Genomic DNA, 17,489 nt, shown 5'->3' on the forward strand with positions numbered 1-17,489 from the left:
CAAATTCATTAGAGTGTTACATTTCTGAAACATGCCTTACCTGAGATTATGAAGGGCGACAGCAATAGCTACAATCACTGTGATGGACAGAACAAATATGTAAGCATAAAAAAGTAAAGTATCTGAAAGTCTTTCAAATGTATTAAAAGGCAGGAGGCCAAATGCTTCTTCACACAGATACAGATTTGCATCAAAGTCCCTAGGGAATACACAGAAAGTGAAGTATTAAATTCAGTATAAGGTAAATCACAAGATATTTTTCCTCAAAATGAGCCTGCAAGTAATAGTTGTTTTTGTTGATCTAATATAAAATGGCAAACATAGACAGTCAATTCAGTCATACCTTGTTGCTCCAAATCCAAATTTTGCCTTCAAAAATTTAAATATGTGTTCATCTGACTTCAGGTTAAGAATTTTCTATTGGGGAAAAACATGTAAAATGAGTAAATGTTCATAGTAATTCTTAGAATTGAAGAAGTCTAAAACAGGGATTTTCAAGCTCCCTCTCCTTTCTCCCCCACTTTCAATTTTTTGAAATACTTTTGTTTCAAACAAAATCTTATGTGTAAGTTCAATATGTGAAATAGATATAAGATGAGGGACTTTGATTTCAGAAAGGTTGAAGCATATTTTCAATAGATTTTTTTTTTTTTTAACATGGACAGGCACCGGGAACTGAACCCGGGTCTCTGGTATGGAAGGCGAGAACTCTGCCACTGAGTCACCATTGCCCACCATGAAGCATATTTGTAGATATGAAAATAACAATGTAATGGTCTGAAACCTCAAAATGTCCAATAGGTATACAGCTCACATGGCTATTTGGCCTTGGGGCTGATGTGTCTACAGATATTAACTGATGGAAGGCTCCTTCACCCACAGACAATTCAACACACAGGAGCAATCCTCAAGGGATGAAGGACAAATGCTGGTGTCTACCATTAGTGACTGTGACTTTAAATTTATGGCTTAAAAACATCCAGACAGCAGAATTGGGTGAAGAAAATAGATAAGAAAAATGAAAATAGAAAAAAATAAGATGAAGGCAGAGCTGAGGTTAGTACACAAAATATATTCATTAGTGATAAGCCATAAATCTGGGCTTAAGCATTCTAGCAGTGAATGCGAAGAGGAAGATAAAAGCATTTATATTACTCAAAGGGTCCTAAGATTAAAACAAACCAGGTGCTCAGAAGAGATTATAAAAGTCCTAAAACTGAGAATCTAGAGAAATTTCTCTCATGGGAACAGTAAAAACACCAAGGAGTTTCAAAGGACTATATCTTCTAACTCCTCTCATTATAGGTCATTGGCAAACATAAAATACAATTCAACAGAAGTTATTCTTCAGGGAGCCAAAAAACAGTGGTCCAGGCATGCAGCTCTCTATGGTATAGCTTAATCCAAGAACAGATCCCTGAATATCTTGAGTAAGTAAATGGATGAATGGCATATCTTTGAGCCAATTTTTCAGACACACTGTTCTCCCCAAATAAACTTTTGAAAAGTAATGGTCTACATGGAATTTAAGAACCAATAATAAAGACCTGGATACAGTTGTTTAATGTAGCTGGCTGAGTCTTTATCTTTGATAGCCAGCAGAGAGGAGTGCACTTCATTCTTTTATGAAGGGGTATGAGCCTGTATGCACATGAATATCTGTTGCCTTGAGAGTAGTATTCTAGGAAGGGCAAAACTGTCTCAAGAAATCATTTTGCTTTTGTTCTAACTTAACATATAGGACATAAACGTCCCAGAGATACCTTTAAGTACAGCCTGTCCTGGAAAAACTTTTAGCCTGAAAAAATATATTAAAAATTACATTCAATTAAGTATCTCCCTTAGGTACTGAAAAAATCTTAGCAAAGCACCTACTAAGCATATAGGAAATGGATGCACATAAGCTATTTTACTGTATAAGGCTGCTAATTTTAAATCAGTTAAATGTTGGGGAACATCTACCAAAACTGAGATCTACTCTGCTTTCTAGCAGAAAATTAATAGCAGGGCCAGTTTTGTTTTTTTTTATTATTAACGCAACACAATAAAAATAATTTTTAGTATCATATTGCTGAAAGAAAACCTCTAAGAAGTAGAACTGTTTTTAATTTAGAGAGATACTTTTTTAATGCTTTTGAGATTGAGTTTTAAAAAATAGTTAAATAATTCAAAAGGTAAGTTCAAGATAGATCACATTAAAGAAAGAAAAGAATTAATGACTAACATCAAGAAAACAATACTTTTCATTGAAATAAAGTGAAACTGAGCCTATTTATTATAAAACTGGTAACTTTATAATATGCTGATATACTTTATAAATTAAGAATTAGATTATTCAAAAGTTTAAAAAATTCTTTCATGAATAAATTTAACACACAGTAAATGTCATTTTACTAACTTACCTTGATAATGTTGTTGAGAAGAAGTGTCAAACATAAAACCAGGAATAAGTGTAGCAAAAGTTTCCCAAGCCTAGTAAAGAAGCTTCCAGTTTTCAGATTTTTCTAGAAATTAATAGATTTGAGTTTTAACTTTTAAATTTTAATGTAACTTCATAAAACACTTAAGATCAGATTATTTAAAGATTTTAAACATTGGATTATGTAACACAAAGGGAAAATATTCATGGAATATATAATCTACTTATCTTCATGAGATACATTGTCTTAATATCCATAATTTTGTAATAGTACTAGAATCCCTTACTAATGACCTCTTTAAGAAAAGGAGATGTGTCCTAGTCATTTTTCTTACATCTGTGCAACCAAACTGAGTACGGTATCTGCCATTTAAAGGTATTCAGGCTATGTTTACTGATATAAATCTTTACATTGTTATTAATTCATATAACACAGGCATAGCTATAACTCAGTTAAATAAAAACCTATCATTACAAAAAAGAATAAACTGTGCTCTTTGATATACAATAATTTTCTTATAATCCTCAGATAACTTCAGATCATTGTATAAAATATTCAGTCTCTAAAAGTTTAAACATTAATGGTATTTATTTTAATTATATTTTCAAGGATGAACTGAGAACTACTGGTTTTAGTCAACTAAAAGCCTGTTTTGTTCTTTTAAAAATTTTTATGGCAGTTTGTCCAGTGGCTCCTACTTGAAAGACTAATAAGGGATTTATTCTTCCAAAAGCAGAGAACGAAATGGCTTCTTAATATAGAAATGTTTCTAGCATATGAGAAAGGAAAGGGGCTTTTTCAGAACATAAAGGAAAAACAATATAACTCTTGTATGAATTTTAGAAACTTTAATTATATGATAAAGCCAAGGTCAAGTTAATATTTCAAGCATGATTTTAATATGCCCTAGGCAATGTCCCATGATTTCTAAAGATATTTATTTCAGATTCACAAAAATTCCTCAAAACAGACTTAATTAAATTCATTTATAATCAATATTTTGGTATGGAAGGATGGGAAGAGTGGTGTTACTACCTCAAACAATAAGGTGTCTGCCAACTTGAAAGGTCATGATTCTTGCTCATGTGTTCACATATACAATAAATTCTTAAAAATTTCTTTTATTTCAGTTTTAAATCAGTGGCAATTCAACTAAGCATCTTAGCCCTGAATTCTCTAAAAAAATAATATCAAAGCAAAGGGATTGCACACAACCTCAGAAAGCTTGAAAACAGAAATGCTATACCATGCACCTGAAAACAAAGGACACTATTGGTTCTTTTTGGTGGAAATCTGATCTAAATTTTTCTTTATATACTTTACAAAAATAGGGTTCAAGCCACTAAATAATATTCAAGGAAAGTTTAATTAAGGACATAAAAAGTCCTACCTGAAGTTTTCTTGCAATTAACACGGAAAGGTTAAAACTGATAAGCAACGATCCAAGAATCATAGAATTAAAAAACTGAAGAGTGCAGACCAGAAGTAAACCTGTTATCTGTATACCATACAGCCATGTTGCCTGCAACAGCCAAAGATTAGGTGGTTAAACAGACAATCTCATGAAACCACCTCGTGCTGTCACTAGTTGAGCACATCTCAGGTTATATAACATACCAGCTTCAAGAAATGCAATCAGAAAAAGGAAACCAAATCATATACATATTGCTTCTTTACCTTTTAATAACATAACTTAAAAAATTTTATAACATTAATTAAAAGGAAATAAAGAGAGATAAATGAAGTGAAGATACAAACAATAGTGTAAACATACTGTGGGAATCAACAAGAATATTCTGTCATCATCAGTTTTCTCCCAAATTACTTTTTATTACTGCCTACAATTACTACAACCATTACCTAATTGTATGCCATTATTTCCTAAATCTCCATGCTACACATTTTAGGACAGTAGCATATATGGCCTGATCTCCATGATGAGACTGAAAACTCCTCCAGGCAAGGCCAATGGTTTCACAGCAGGCAGCACAGTGGGACAGTTAAGATCATGGGTCCTAAAGGTAACAGACCTGCATTGTGGTCCTAATTTTGCCATGGACCCACTGTGTGACCTTAATGGGCCAGAAGTGGTTCATCTGTAAAAAAGAGATGAACATACTTTCCTGCATGCTAAAGATCTGGTATAAGGACCAGATATGGTACTTTATTAAAATGCTTGGTCATATTAGGCATTTAAAGATAGCTCCAATGTAAAAAACCAACCAAACAAACAAAAAAACACAAAACAACCCCAAAAACCCAAACTGTTATGCAGAAAGAAATATAAAACAATCAATTTGCACACAAAATACTGCCACAAAGAAAAAAAAAGGTAGCCCTAATAAAGAGTTGAGACTTTCTCTTAGTTTTCGTCTTCTTTTTCAAATACGCCAATTATAGACTCATACTGGAATATCAGAAAATACCATTTTATTCAGTAGTAGATCATATTTTCTCATAGTTTTGTTTCTTTAACCTGTAAGGAAGTAAACTAAGATCAAATATTTAAAAGTTAGGGTAGTAACCGTTAAGCACTTTTGCTTGATGCTAATGGAAATGCAGGGAAATGGACTGATAGTTTTTAAGATTATAAATTTAATAATTTAGAAAATTCAAAAAAAATAAAAAAAATTAAAAAACAATCAGTAGAAATGTAGGTTCTTGAAACAAAACAATACTATCTACAGAAACAATGTTGATTTCATATTGGTTTCTAACATTTTTATAATTCACGCTTTATACTGTATAATTTTCTCCATCAATGACTGTTCTGTGAAATTTTCTACCATATAGATAGGCCATAATTTATCTGTTGCTGGATCATTTAGGTTGTTTACAGTTTTTCTTCTTCTTGCTGAAATTAATGTTACTAAACACCCTTTTAAAAAACCCTGAGGTCATTATATTTGATTACTTCCTTATTTTGTTCACTGTTATAGTTATAGCCCCAGTGCCTAAACCAATGCCTACATGCCAATCATTCAATAAATGCAGAGGAATGAATGAATGAATACATTTTCTTAGGATAGATTCCTAAAGTAGAATTACTTGTTAGAAAATTTTTCCCCTTTTTAGCAGCTTTATTGAGATATAATCTACACAACATAAATTGACTCACTTAAATTATATAATTCATGGCTTTCAGTATATTCATAGTTATGCATCCATTATCACAATCTTTAATTAACTAAATTTTCTTTATTGCAGTAACATATAGATAACATAAAATCTGCCATTTTAACCATTTTAAGTGTACAACTGAGTGGCTTTCATTACAGTTACAATCACAGAGATTCATTACCAAGACTTTTTGTCACCTAAAACAGAAATTGTACCCATTAGCAACTCCCCCCATCAAAAAAAAAAGAAGTCATAATATTTGTTGCTGTGTTTTATTCTAAAAGTTTTACAGTTTTTGCTGTGACATTTAGGTCTATGATCCACTTTGAGTTAATTTTTGTGTATGGTGTGAAGGACTCCAACTTCATTCTTTTGCATATGAATATTTAGCCCCACACCATTTGCTGAAAAGGCCATTTTCATAACAATTTTTTGCTTTTCAAAAACAGATTGTGGGAAGATGGCAGAGTAGGATGCTCCAGGAATTAGTCCCTCTGCCAGAACAACCATTTAACTGGCAAGAGCTGTCTGAATCAACTGTTTTGAAACTCTATGGTCTAGTGAAACACTGTAGCACACTGGGAGGAGCTGTAAAAAAAGGTTGGTAACTGCAGAAAATACTGGTGAACTTCACCCATCAAGCAGTGGTTACTGTCCCCCTGTGACCCAACCACTTGCAGGTAGCAGTGGGGACAGCTTGAGTTCCTGGTGCCACTTGAATGGTGTGAGGGTGGACTATAAGGACCTAGGCCTCCAAAACGTGAGGGTATGTAGTCTGATTGCCAATACTGCTTCTTGATCAGCTACTCAAGATAGCTGGGGGCTGTCTCGGAGGCCAACCATTGCTCCAACTTTTTTTTTTTCCCCCTATTTTTCTTTCCACTCCTCATTTGGGAGGAAAAATAATTTGGAAAAGCACAGATTGATGGCTCCAGCTCCCAACAACAACAAAAACCCAGCAATACCAAAGGAGTGGGAGAACTAGATTTTCAGAGTGATAAGATCATAAACTCACAAGGCCACATTCTCAACAAAAAATTACAAAACACATAATGAAACAGAAAAATATGGTTCACTAAGGAGGAAAAAAAGAATGTGCCAGAAACCACACCTGAGGAAGTTCATGCATTAGATCTATCAAAGACTTTAAACTATCATAAATAGGTTCAACAAGCTAAAGGATTCCATATGCAAAGAACTAAAGGAAAACATGAACGAACAAAATAAAGAGATGCAAACTATAAAAGAGAACCAAACAGAAAAATTGAACCTGCAAAGGTCAGTAACTGAAATAAAAAACTCATGAGATGGATTCAACAGCAGATTTGAATAAGCTGAGAAAAGAATCATAAAACTTGAAGATAAGACAAGTGGAAGTATCCAGTATGAGAGGCAGAACAAATATAATGAAAAACAAATCAAAACAAAACAAAAAACAGTAAACAGAGCCTGAGGGACCTGTGGGACACCATCAAGTATACCAAAACATGTATCATTAGAGTCGAAAAGGGACAAGAGAGAGAAAGGGGCAGAAGAACTATTGAACAAATAATAGATGAAAATTTCCCAAATCTGTTGAAAGACATGAATATATATACATATATATATATATAAAGACACTTGGTAGTAACTGAAACATGAGAAAAAAATAACACCAGTAAAAGTAACTCTGTAGATGAATATAAAGTCCCATATTATTATACTTTTGGTTTTGTAACTGCTTTGTTCCCCTTTATGACTTAACAGGCAAATGAGAAAAAAACATTTAAAATCTATGCTAATATGTATATACACACACACACACACACACACACACACACATCCAGGATGTTCAATGAACTCCAAGCAGACACTAAGAAATCTACTGTAATCAAGATGGATTATAGTGAAATTATCAAAATCCAAAGGCAAAAAGAGGATTTTGAAAGCAGCACAAGAGAACTGACTTGTTAAATAAAAGTGATCTTCAAGGATGCCCCAATGAATCCCAGAGTGATTTGATCAGTGACTGGAAAAGTATTTGCAAGCCCCCTTCAGGGAATGGTGAGAGTGGGGAGAAACTCAACTTCCCCAAGTTGAATTCTTGATATTCTCACAAGCAGTGTGGACAACCAAAGCTATAGGCTGAGCCCCCAGTCTTGGGGTTGTTCATATGAAACTTAACCCCACAAAGGATAGGTCAAGTCAACTTAAAATTTAGGCCTAAGAGTCACCCTCAAGAGAGCCTCTTTTGTTGCTCAGATGTGGCCTCTCTCTCCAGCCAACATGACGAGCAGTCTCACCACCCTCCCCCTCTCTGTGTGGGACATGACTCCCAGGGGTGTGGACCTTCCTGGCAACGTGGGACAGAGATCTTGGAATGAGCTGAGACTCAGCATCAAGGGACTGAGAAAAACCCTAGAATGAGCTGAGAATTAACATCAAGGGATTGAGAGAACCTTCTCGACCAAAGGGGAAAGAGTGAAATGAGACAAAGTGTCAATGGCTGAGAGATTCCAAAAAGAGTTGAGAGGTTATCCGAGAGGTTATTCTTATGCATTAAGCAGATATCACCTTGTCGTTCAAGATGTAGCGGAGAGGCTGGAGGGAACCACCTGAAAATGTAGAGCTGTGTTCCAGTAGCCATGTTTCTTGATGATGATTGAACAATGATATAGCTTTCACAATGAGACTCTGTGAATGTGAAAACCTTGTGTCTGATGCTTCTTTTAGCTACTATAAAAACAGAAGAGTAGAACATATGGAATAAAAATAAATAATAGGGGGAACAAATGTTAAAATAAATTTAGTTTGAAATGCTAGTGGTAAATGAAAGCGAGGGGTAAGGGGTATGGTATGTATAATCTTTCTTTTTCTCTGTTATCATTTTATTTCTTTTTCTGTTGTCTTTTTATTTCTTTTTCTAAATCAATGCAAATGTTCTAAGAAATGATGAATATGCAACTATGTGATGATATTAAGAATTATTATTGTATATGTAGAATGGAATGATATCTTAATGTTTTGTTTGTTAATTTTTTTTAATTAAAAAAAGTTAAAAAAAAAGTCTTCAGTGTTGGAAGAAATCGGTTGTATTAGTTAGGATTCTCTAGAGAAACAGAATCAACAGGGAACACTTGCAAATATAAAATTTATACAAGTGTCTCACGTGACCGCAGGAATGCAGAGTCCAAAATCCACAGGGCAGGCTGCGAAGCCGACGACTCCGACGGATGACCTGGATGAACTCTGCAGGAGAGGCTCACCAGCCAAAGCAGGAATGGAATCTGTCTCCTCTGAGTCCTCCTTAAAAGGCTTCCCATGATTAGATTTAGCATCACTAATTGCAGAAGACACTCCCCTTTGGCTGATTACAAATGGAATCAGCTGTGGATGCAGTTGACGTGATCATGATCTAATCCTATGAAATGTCCTCATTGCAACAGATAGGCCAGCGCTTGCCCAATCAGATGAACAGGTACTACAACTTGGCCAAGTTGACACGTGTCCCTAACCATGACAGTCCACCCCATGTCAACTTGGCACCTATATATATATCACCTTAAACCATACTTAATTTCCAAATGAAAACAAATAAGCATACATGTTTTTCTTTTACCTGACAATACTCAATTGTCCTGCATATAACTGGAAATACATTACATCTCTCCAGAATAGGGTGCAAATCCTTGGGCAACATTCATTCTTACACTTGATATCTTACAACTTAAATAGTATAACATGAACAAAACAGAATTACAGTCCTCGTTTCTGTAACTGATCACGTGGTCGAAGTTCATATTTATCACTTCCTTCTTCCACTACCCATTCCATGTTCCCTTTACCCTCAGCAAGCACTTCAGCTGGCCGTGGTTCTTTGTCTGGTGGGGTGACCCAAACCTTCATTCCTGAAGTTTCAGAGCCTTTAGTAGTCCTGCCTGGATTGTGTTGTTGCAGTTTTCCATTGATTTTAATCACAGGGCACGGTAGTACGTTTCAGAGCCATTAGTAGTCCTGCCTGGATTGTGTTGTTGCAGTTTTCCATTGATTTTAATCACAGGGCACGGTAGTACGTTTCAGAGCCATTAGTAGTCCTGCCTGGATTGTGTTGTTGCAGTTTTCCATTGATTTTAATCACAGGGCACGGTAGTACGTTTCAGAGCCATTAGTAGTCCTGCCTGGATTGTGTTGTTGCAGTTTTCCATTGATTTTAATCACAGGGCACGGTAGTACTAATAGACGCCCTAGGGGATCTCCTATATTCCAAGAAAACTCTTCTTTACCTCCATTGTGTAGTTGCAGTCCTACTTCCTTCTGAAAGTCAGGGTCAATTACCCCAGACAATAATGTAATCCCCTTCTTGGCTTGTTGATCCAGGGGCATAAGTAGCCCAAAGTGACCAGGTGGCAATCTTAACTTCCAGTTCAATGGTATCACTGTTGTTTCTCCTGGAGGAAGCACACCCCATTTTGGAACTAAAACCTATAGACCAGCAGAACTCAGGGTAGCAGGGATAGGAAGCAAAAATTTTCCTAGTGGATCACTAGGGGTAATAGTGAGTGGTACTACGCCCATTTCCACCCATTGGTTCCTGGACCCATGGATCCTGGCTATGGGAGAAACAGCACCATACAGCGGACGCTGATTCAGAGCATACACAGCTTCCTGGAGAACATTACCCCAGCCTTTCAAGTTTTTGCCACCTAGTTGGCACCATAATTGAGTTTTCAAAAGACCATTCCACCGTTCTATCAATCCAGCTGCTTCTGGATGATGGGGAACATGGTAAGACCAGAGAATTCCACGAGCATGCGCCCATTCCTGTACTTCATTTGCTGTGAAGTGTGTTCCTTGATCCGAAGCAATGCTATGCGGAATACCATGACGATGGATAAGGCATACTGTAAGCCCACGGATGGTAGTTTTGGCAGAAGCATTGTGTGCAGGGAAAGCAAACCCATATCCAGAGTATGTGTCTATTCCAGTTAGAACAAATCGCTGCCCCTTCCATGAAGGGAGTGGTCCAATGTAATCAACCTGCCACCATGTAGCTGGCTGGTCACCTCGGGGCATGGTGCCATATCGGGGGCTGAGTGTGGGTCTCTGCTGCTGGCAGATTGAGCTCTCAGCAGTGGCTTAGCCAGGTCAGCCTTGGTGAGTGGAAGTCCATGTTGCTGAGCCCATGTATAACCTCCATCCCTACCACCATGACCACTTTGTTCATGAGCCCACTGGGCAATGACAGGAGTTGCTGGGGAAAGAGGCTGACTGGTATCCACAGAACGGGTCATTTTATCCACTTGATTATTAAAATCTTCCTCTGCTGAAGTCACCCTCTGGTGTGCATTCACATGGGACACAAATATCTTCATGTTTTCAGCCCACTCAGAAAGGTCTATCCACATACTTCTTCCCCAGACCTCTTTGTCACCAATTTTCCAATTATGGTCTTTCCAAGTCCCTGACCATCCAGCCAAACCATTAGCAACAGCCCATGAGTCAGTATACAAATGCACCTCTGGCCAGTTTTCCTTCCAAGCAAAATGAACAACCAGGTGCACTGCTCGAAGTTCTGCCCACTGGGAGGATTTCCCCTCACCACTGTCCTTCAAGGACACCCCAGAAAAGGGTTGTAATGCTGCAGATATCCACTTTCGTGTGATACCTGCATATTGTGCTGAACCATCTGTAAACCAGGCCCGAGTTTTCTCTTCCTCAGTCAATTCACTGTAAGGAACTCCCCAAAGGCCATAGCTCTGGTCTGGGAAAGAGAAGGTAATGTGGCAGCAGGAGTGGAAACCATGGGCATTTGTGCCACTTCTTCATGTAACTTACTTGTGCCTTCAGGACCTGCTCTGGCTCTATCTTGTATATACCATTTCCATTTGACAACAGAGTGCTGCTGTGCACGCCCAACTTTATGGCTTGGTGGTTCAGACAACACCCAACTCATGATAGGCAACTCAGATCTCATGGTAACTTGGTGGCCCATGGTTAAGCATTCAGTCTCTACTAAGGCCCAGTAGCAGGCCAAAAGCTGTTTCTCAAAAGAGAGTAGTTATCTGCAGCAGATGGTAAGGCTTTGCTCCAAAATCCTGAGGGTCTGCATTGTGATTCTCCTATAGGGGCCCGCCAAAGGCTCCAGACAGCATCTCTGTTTGCCACTGACACTTCCAGCACCATTGGATCTGCTGGATCACACGGCCCAAGTGGCAGAGCAGCTTGTACAGCAGCCTGGACCTGTCACAGAGCCTCCTCTTGTTCAGGTCCCCACTCAAACTTAGCAGCTTTTCTGGTCACTCGATAAATGGGCCGGAGTAGCACACCCAAATGAGGAATATGTTGTCGCCAAAATCCAAAAAGACCAACTAGGCGTTGTGATTCTTTTTTGGTTGTGGGAGGGGCCAGATACAGCAACTTATCCTTCACCTTAGAAGGGATATCGCGACATGCCCCACACCACTGGACACCTAGAAATTTCACTGAGGTGGAAGGCCCCTGTATTTTTGTTGGATTTATCTCCCATCCTCCGACATGCAAATGCCTTACCAGTAAATCTAGAGTAGTTGCTACTTCTTGCTCACTAGGTCCAATCAACATGATATTATCAATATAATGGACCAGTGTGATGTCTTGTGGGAGGCAGAAATGATCAAGGTCTCTGCGAACAAGATTATGACATAGGGCTGGAGAGTTGATATACCCCTGAGGTAGGACAGTGAAAGCATATTGCTGACCTTCCCAGCTGAAAGCAAACTGTTTCTGGTGGTCCTTACTAATAGCTATTGAGAAAAAAGCATTTGCCAGATCAATCGCTGCATACCAGGTACCAGGGGATGTATTGATTTGCTCAAGCAATGATACTATATCTGGAACAGCAGCTGCAATTGTTGGAGTTACCACCTGGTTGAGTTTACGATAATCCACTGTCATTCTCCAAGACCCATCTGTTTTCTGCACAGGCCAAATAGGAGAGTTGAACGGGGATGCGGTGGGAATCACCACCCCTGCATCTTTCAAGTCCTTAAGAGTGGCAGTAATCTCTGCAATCCCTCCAGGAATACGGTATTGCTTCTGATTTACTATTTTGCTTGGTAGGGGCAGTTCTAGTGGCTTCCACTTGGCCTTTCCCACCATAATAGCCCTTACCGCACGAGTTAGAGAACCAACGTGGGGATTCTGCCAGTTGCTCAGTATGTCTATGCCAATTATACATTCCAGAACTGGGGAAATAACTACAGGATGGGTCCTGGGGCCCACTGGACCCACTGTGAGACGGACCTGAGCTAAAACTCCATTGATCACCTGGCCTCCATAAGCCCCCACTCTGACTGGTGGTCCAGAGTGATGTTTTGGGTCCCCTAGAATTAATGTCACTTCTGAACCAGTGTCTAATAATCCCCAAAATATGTGATCATTTCCTTTTCCCCAATGCACAGTTACCCTGGTAAAAGGCTGTTGGTCTCCTTGGGGAAGACTTAGAGGAAGATTAACAGTATAAATTTGTGGCAGTGTAACAGGTTTCTCCCCCATAGGGACCTGGCCTCCCCTTCATTCAAGGGGCTCAGGGTCTGTAAACTGTTTCAAGTCTGGAAATTAATTAAGGTGCCGTGACTCTGTGTTTTTTAATTCAGCTTAGACTTCTGTTCCCTTGACCTAGAACTCTTTTGTTTATACAGCTCCAACAAAAATTTAGTAGACTGCCCTTCTATTGTATTTCTAGGTACCCCATGATTTACTAGCCAATGCCACAAATCTCTGCGTGTCATATAATTCTGATGCCTCCTTTGAGTTTGCTGTCTATTATAATAGCTGCGTCTACCCTGTCTTTGGTGATTAAGTGCTGCCACCTGGCTTCTGCCAACTCAGGATCCTGTCATCCCCATTGTGTTTAAGGATTCCAGCTCAGTGACGGCAGTTCCTATAGTAATATCTGACCTACAGAGAAGTGCAACCACAGAGCTCTTGAGGGATGATGGTGCTAGTCTCACAAATTTATTTCTCACTGTTCTGGTAAAAGGTGCATCCTCTGGACATTCCTGGGGTGTAAGAGCAGGCTTTGCATGATAAATCCACTCTAACATTGCAATCTTTCTAAGCCTCTGGATCCCCTCATCTACATTATACCAGGGCAGTTCTGGCATTTCAACCTCAGGTAATGTGTTGGCCACCTTTTGATCCATGTTTCAACCAACCACCCAAACAAGCTGTTAACACCTTTTCTAACCGCTCGAGCTATAACACTGAACGCAGAATCTCTGCTTAGTGGGCCCATATCAATAAATTCAGCCTGATCCAGCCTTATGTTCCTCCCACCATTATCCCACACTCTTAAAAATCCATTGCCACACATATTCCCCTGATTTCTGTCTATATAAATTGGGAAACTCACACAGTTCTTTTGGAGTATAACGTACCTCCTCATGTGTGATACTTTGTACCTCACCTTTAGGGGCCTGTTGGGACTTTAGTCCAGTTATAGGTCTAGAAGAAATGAGGGCTGGTGGGGGTGGGTCATGAAAAGAATTAGAAATATCTTCCAAGCCATTTGCTTCAGGGCTTTCATTTGCAGTTTCATCTGGTGAAACAGGAATAATCACTCTAGGGCTAATCCCTTCAGGAGGAGGCTGGGTGGCCAATCCCTCAAGGCAGGCTGGAGGTGGGGCGGCTATGTCCTCAGGGAAGACTACTATAGAGTTATCTAGAGAAGACTCAGCATGGCCTAGGGTTTCAACCTCACCCCCAACATCATTATCAATCCATATGTCACCATCCCATTTTTCAGGGTCCCACTCCTTTCCAATCAATGCCCTCACTTTAACGGCAGACACCATGCAAGACTGAGATTTCAGTTTATGTTGTAAAGTTGCTACTCTAACAATAAGATTCTGAGTCTGATTTTCAGAGATCTCAAGTCTACGGCTACAGGAAATAAGATTTTCCTTCAGGATACTCATAGAAACGTCTACATCATTCAGACGGCACTTAAGCTTCTCGTTTGAAGCCTTAAGCCCAACCCTTTCACCCCTTAATGTAGACAGTGTATCTAACAACAACCAACCAACATCTCTATAACTTTTATTTCTGCAAAACTCTGTAAAGGTGTCAAAAACATTATCCCTCAGAATCTGGCTTTGTACAAGCGAAGCATTAGGAGAATCGAATGATGATATTTTGACTATCTCCTTTGCCAACTCACTCCATGGATTGGGAGTGTCATTCTGATTACTGGAAATAGAGTCCTTAGTGTCTCTGAGTCCAGTCAGAGTAGAAAACCATTCATAAAAACCCATTTTTAAGATTCTGTTTCTTAAGAACCACTCCTGGTACCAAGATGTATTAGTTAGGGTTCTCTAGAGAAACAGAATCAACAGGGAACACTTGCAAATATAAAATTTATACAAGTGTCTCAAGTGATCGCAGGAATGCAGAGTCCAAAATCCACAGGGCAGGCTGCGAAGCTGACGACTCGGATGGATGGCCTAGATGAACTCTGGAGGAGAGGCTCACCAGCCAAAGTAGGAATGGAACCTGTCTCCTCTGAGTCCTCCTTAAAAGGCTTCCCATGATTAGATTTAGCATCACTAACTGCAGAAGACACTCCCCTTTGGCTGATTACAAATGGAATCAGCTGTGGATGCAGTTGATGTGATCATGATCTAATCCTATGAAATGTCCTCATTGCAGCAGACAGGCCAGCGCTTGCCCAATCAGATAAACAGGTACCACAACTTGGCCAAGTTGACACGTGTCCCTAACCATGACTCAACTTAATAGTGACTCAACTTAATTGATTTTCTGCCTGAGGAATTACTTTCTAGACAGAAGACTCAGCTACTGAACTCTTATTGCACTTGCTCCTGGCCAGTAAAGCCAGCAAAGAGCTCCATTTCTCCCAACACCACTCCCAGCTCCACCCCAGAGCCTGTTCTAGGGTGAGAGGAGTGAGGCACTAGCCTTGGCACAAAATGTAAGGGTCAACCAAAAAACTCAGCCATCAGTAAAATATCTTAATGCAAAAAAAAAGTGATCCTCAATAAGAGTAACAGCAGATTTCTCAGCGAAAACCATGGAGACCAGAAGAGATGGGCCAGCATATATACAGTCCTTAAAGAAAAAAACTGTCAACCAAGAAGTATATAGTCAGCAAAAGTATTTATCAAAAACTAGGAAGAAATTAAGACACTTACAGGTAAAAAAAAAAAAAAGGTGAAAGAGTTTATTAGCAGAAGAACTATCCTATAAGAAATACTAAAAACAGTCCTTCAGGTTGAAATAAAAAGACACTTGGTAGTAACTGAAACATGAGAAAAAATAAAGAACATCAGTAAAGGTAACTATGTAGATGAATATAAAGTGCCATATTATAGTTCTGGTTTTGTAACTGCTTTGTTCCCCTTTATGACTTAACAGGCAAATGAGAAAAACAACATTTAAAATCTATGCTAAGGGGCATATCAAGTATAAAGATATAATCTGAGACAATAACTATATAAAGTGGGAAGGACAGAGATAGGAGTAGAGAGCTTGCATACTACTGAAACTAGCTTTGTACTACTTGGACTAGGTTGTTATTAGGTTAAGATGTTGATTGTACGAAGACAGAAGAGAGAGGTGTGGAGAAGAGTGTAGAAAGGAAGACTATGGGTAAAGATAAAAAGAAGGAAAATTAGATATGACATATAAAATCCAGAAGGCAAAATAGTAGAAGAAAGTACTACCCATGCAGTAATAACACTGAATGTTAATGGATTAAACTCTCCAATCAAAAGACATAGTTTGGCAGAATGGATTAAAAAACAGGACCCATCTATATGCTGTCTCTACTCAAAGGACACAAGGCCAAGGACACAAATGGACATTTACACACCAATGTTTATAGCAGCATTATTAACAATTACCAAGAGATGGAAACAGCCAAAATGTCCATCAACAGACAGTTGGCTAAACAAACTGTGACATTTATGTAAGATGGAATATTATGCAGCTGTAAGACAGAATAAACTTATGAAGTGTGTAACAACATGAATGGATCTTAAGGACATTCATTACACTGAATGTGATTAGCCAGAAACAAAAGGACAAATACTGTATGGTCTCACGGATATGAACTGACATTAGTGAATAAACTTGGAATATTTCCTTGGTAACAGAGACCATCAGGAGATAGAAATAGGGTAAGATATTGGGTAATTGGAGCTGAAGGGATACAGATTGTGCAACAGGACTGAATATAAAAACTCAGAAATGGACAGCACAATATTACCTAACTGTAATACAATTATGTTAAAACACTGAATGAAGCTGCATACGAGAATGATAGAGGGAGGAGGGCTGGGGCATAAATGAAATCACAAAGAAAGATAGATGATAAAGATGGAGATGGTGTAATCTAGGAATGCCTAGAGTGTATAATGATAGTGACTAAATGTACAAATTTAAAAAATGTTTTTGCATGAAGAAGAACAAAAGAAGAACAACACACTTCATTACTGCAGTGTGTTGAAAATAGATGGTACTTAATATTTTAAAATTTCAACTAATGTGTGAGACTAAAGCAAAAAATGTTTATTTGGTACAAATCTATACTTTGACTAGTGCATCTCCTAATATAACTTATGTAGATAGTTGATTGAACACCTTAAGTACATGGAACTTTGTATAGGACATGAGATTTTGTTGGTTTGTCCAGGTGATGCCCTGATGAATCCCAGAGTGATTTGATCAGTGACTGGAAAAGTATTTGCAAAGTCCCCTTCGGGGAATAGCGAGAACGGGGGAAAACTCAACTTCCCCAAGTTGAATTCTTGATATTCTCACAAGCAGTGTGGGCAACCAAAGCTATAGGCTGAGCCCCCAGTCTTGGGGTTTGTTCATATGAAACTTAACCCCACAGGGGATAGGTCAAGCCTACTTAAAATTAAGCCTAAGAGTCACCCCCAAGAGAACCTCTTTTGTTGCTCAGATGTG

General features: G+C 38.5%; 1 protein-coding gene across 2 annotated transcripts in view; it reads right to left on the bottom strand.

Moving 5' to 3' along the window:
- Positions 1-17,489, bottom strand: part of DPY19L3 (dpy-19 like C-mannosyltransferase 3) — a 113,133-nt gene that overhangs the window by 25,727 nt on the left and 69,917 nt on the right. For both annotated transcript variants that reach the window (XM_077132273.1, XM_077132272.1), the window contains exons 9-12: positions 3,811-3,942; positions 2,403-2,504; positions 344-417; positions 41-199 (exon numbers count right to left, since the gene is read on the bottom strand). In XM_077132273.1, coding sequence (XP_076988388.1) covers positions 41-199; positions 344-417; positions 2,403-2,504; positions 3,811-3,942 — 467 coding nt within the window. The remainder of the gene's footprint in view (positions 1-40; positions 200-343; positions 418-2,402; positions 2,505-3,810; positions 3,943-17,489) is intronic.

This window comes from Tamandua tetradactyla, chromosome 16, assembly GCF_023851605.1.
Source record: "Tamandua tetradactyla isolate mTamTet1 chromosome 16, mTamTet1.pri, whole genome shotgun sequence".
Classification (NCBI taxonomy): Eukaryota; Metazoa; Chordata; class Mammalia; order Pilosa; family Myrmecophagidae; genus Tamandua; species Tamandua tetradactyla.